Consider the following 2713-nt stretch of genomic DNA (forward strand, 5'->3'; position numbering starts at 1 on the left):
GTCGCTTCCTGGCGGTTCCTGTTGTACGTCAATTTGTACGCTTGCAGGCTTTTATTTATTGGGTTGATAGTGATTTTGCGTAAGAGACACACATAGATAGAGAGAGAAAGAGACTAGTCCACCTCAAGACCTAAATGCCACGAGGAAAAGGTCACGTTTAACTTACTGTTCTTCAGGTACACTCGGATGTACCTTTGGCATCGGTTGGACCCACTCGGTTGATATTGCCTGTCGCCAATGAGTAATAGTGTATGATTAGTTAAAATTTAAAAAGTTCCATAACCTCTTGGTTCTCTTGGATTATTCATTACGATCGGTAGAACACGAGTATTAGCGAGTGGCTCCAGACCAGGCAGTAAGTTCAATAAGCAATTTACTGTTGTGGGACTTAAGTGGATATTTTCTTCTTATTTTTTTCTTCTTTCGCTGCTTCTCCTGCCATGAAACTAATCTTCTGGTTACTTTACGGTGTTTCAGTATGGAGGTCAACGCGTGCCCACGGCGTCCTCGCCGGCGAATACTCACAGCAGCTCGAGCAGTGCCACGGGAAGTCAAAGTGGCACCATGAGTACCAGTCTTAGCAATAATGCGATGCAGGGCCAACAAACGGAGCAGCTATCCAAAACGAATCTGTACATCCGCGGCCTCAACCAAAACACGACCGATAAGGACCTCGTCAATATGTGTGCTCAGTATGTAATCCACGTGATTGATAAATCAATATCGTATAGCGCAATCCATGGCTCAGAGCCTTTTCATCGACACGTCATGTTCTCATTGCAGGTTCGGGACTATAACCTCTACAAAGGCGATTCTGGATAAAAACACAAATAAATGTAAAGGTACTTAGTTGAACTTGACACTTTTTAGTTGTACGCGCGTTCTTTTGTCTCTCTGGAAAGGATCCATTACCTCGGTCTATAGTTAACCTTTCTGTACCCGTGCCAAAGTCAGTAAAAGAGGTACCCGTATCGCGGGCCATTATTAATACAGCAAATTTTACATGCGAAATGAAGTTTCACGAGCCATAGCGGTGTTTTACGGTCAACGTGGTAGACAAACGTGGCTGATTATTTATTGCTCGCTATGTTTCCCGGTAAGAAAGCTTGGTCAGAGCGAAAAACCGAAAGGTAAACCACTGCCTATAAATATTGACGTACAGATAAAACTTGGTTTGCTCAATGTATTCTGTTCGCTCATTAATTGTATTAGACATAAATTGTACTGGCTATCGGCTTAACCTTATAATCCTTACGGTATCCTTTTTGCCTAACGGTAATTGCAATGTCGCTACGTAGTCCCTGGTAGTGTCGCGTAACGACGGTACGAAAGTTCTCGTCCCGACACCTCGTACACTTTACGTATAGTCGTATAATCGAGCACGGTGTCGCACGGGTACGGGTACGGCAAGGTCCAATGGACTTATTGGCTAACGTTAAATCATTGTGTTTCAGGTTATGGCTTTGTAGACTTTGAGTCACCGGTGGCGGCAGAGGGTGCTGTGAAAGCACTGGTCGCCAAGGGCATCCAAGCGCAGATGGCGAAAGTGGGTATCTGGTTGCTCCGTAGACTGGCCAGTGTACGTTGGTTGTGCATGCAAGTACAGTAATACCAGAGTAACAGTAAACCTCTTTCTCTCTCTCTCTCTCTCTCTCTCTCTCTCTCTCTCTCTCTCTCTCTCTTTCTCTTTCTTTCTCTCTATTTCTCTCACTTACTCCAATTTTCTTGATTTTATTTACAATTTGTATCCTTCCTTCCCCCTTCTCTCTCTCTCTCTCTCTCTCTCTCTCTCTCTCTCTCTCTCTCTCTCTCTCTCTCTCTCTTTCTCTTTCTATCACACACACACACACACATACACTCACTCTCTTTCTTTCATCCTACTACTTCTGCCTGTCAGACAATACATCAAATTAAAATTGTCACTCGTCAGTAACGTTTTCATAGGAAAGACATAGTTGGTAAAATCTTAAAATCTTACAGATGATTCACCAGATGAAACTTACAGATTCTCTATAAAGTGACCTCCTCTTCTTGGGACTTATCTTCTCTCATTGATCATTGTTCCTTGGCGACAGTTTTCCTTGAATACGCCCGTACGCACGAGCGTATATGCAACGAGCTTTATCAGCTCAAGAACTGTGAATGGTAGTATTTTTAACTTGGACAAGAGAGAACTGTCTTTAATAACTTAACTTTTTTATTCTGTTTTAGTTCATCCATCCTCTCGCTTACCGATCCTTCGCGAGAGCCCTCCTGCTTATCCAAACGTCCAGCCAGCTTCCGTTTACACATATTTTACTTACATTTTTAATATTCGTGTATTTACCAACACGATCTTTTCCCTCTGTTCTTTATTCTCTTACGCTCTCGCTCTTTTTTTTAATTTCTCTCTCTCTCTCTCTCTCTCTCTCTCTCTCTCTCTTTCTATCTATCCCTCTCTCTATCTCTTTCTCTCTCACTTACGTACCTACCAACCCTGTCGATGCTTGCTGCTATACCTCGGCCACAAATTGCTCATACTGCTATGTCAACACGTTACAACGTCATGTCTGAGAATTGCATTGGTTTCAGCACTAATTTAAGCAACGATCTATCGCGAATCGATAATTCGTCATATCGCTCTAGCCAAACGAACCGTGGCAAACATTCGGCAGCAGCCATTGCGAGTGCGTACATACACGTAACATTAAAGTAAAAAAAAAAAAAAAAAAAA

The 2713-nt window shown here is 42.7% G+C and overlaps 1 protein-coding gene across 16 annotated transcripts in view; it reads left to right on the forward strand.

The window, feature by feature from the left end:
* LOC107269182 (protein alan shepard) overlaps window positions 1-2713 on the forward strand; it is a 22817-nt gene that overhangs the window by 14052 nt on the left and 6052 nt on the right. For 6 of the 16 annotated variants that reach the window (XM_025086475.1, XM_025086482.1, XM_025086490.1 and 3 more), the window contains exons 3-5: window positions 478-692; window positions 784-842; window positions 1455-1600. In XM_025086475.1, the coding sequence (XP_024942243.1) occupies window positions 478-692; window positions 784-842; window positions 1455-1600 (420 nt within the window). The remainder of the gene's footprint in view (window positions 1-477; window positions 693-783; window positions 843-1454; window positions 1601-2713) is intronic. The other 10 variants (XM_025086476.1, XM_025086477.1, XM_025086489.1 and 7 more) reach the window with 4 other exon arrangements.

The sequence above is a fragment of the Cephus cinctus genome, unplaced genomic scaffold (assembly GCF_000341935.2).
Source record: "Cephus cinctus unplaced genomic scaffold, Ccin1 Ccin1_scaffold0617, whole genome shotgun sequence".
NCBI lineage: Eukaryota > Metazoa > Arthropoda > Insecta > Hymenoptera > Cephidae > Cephus > Cephus cinctus.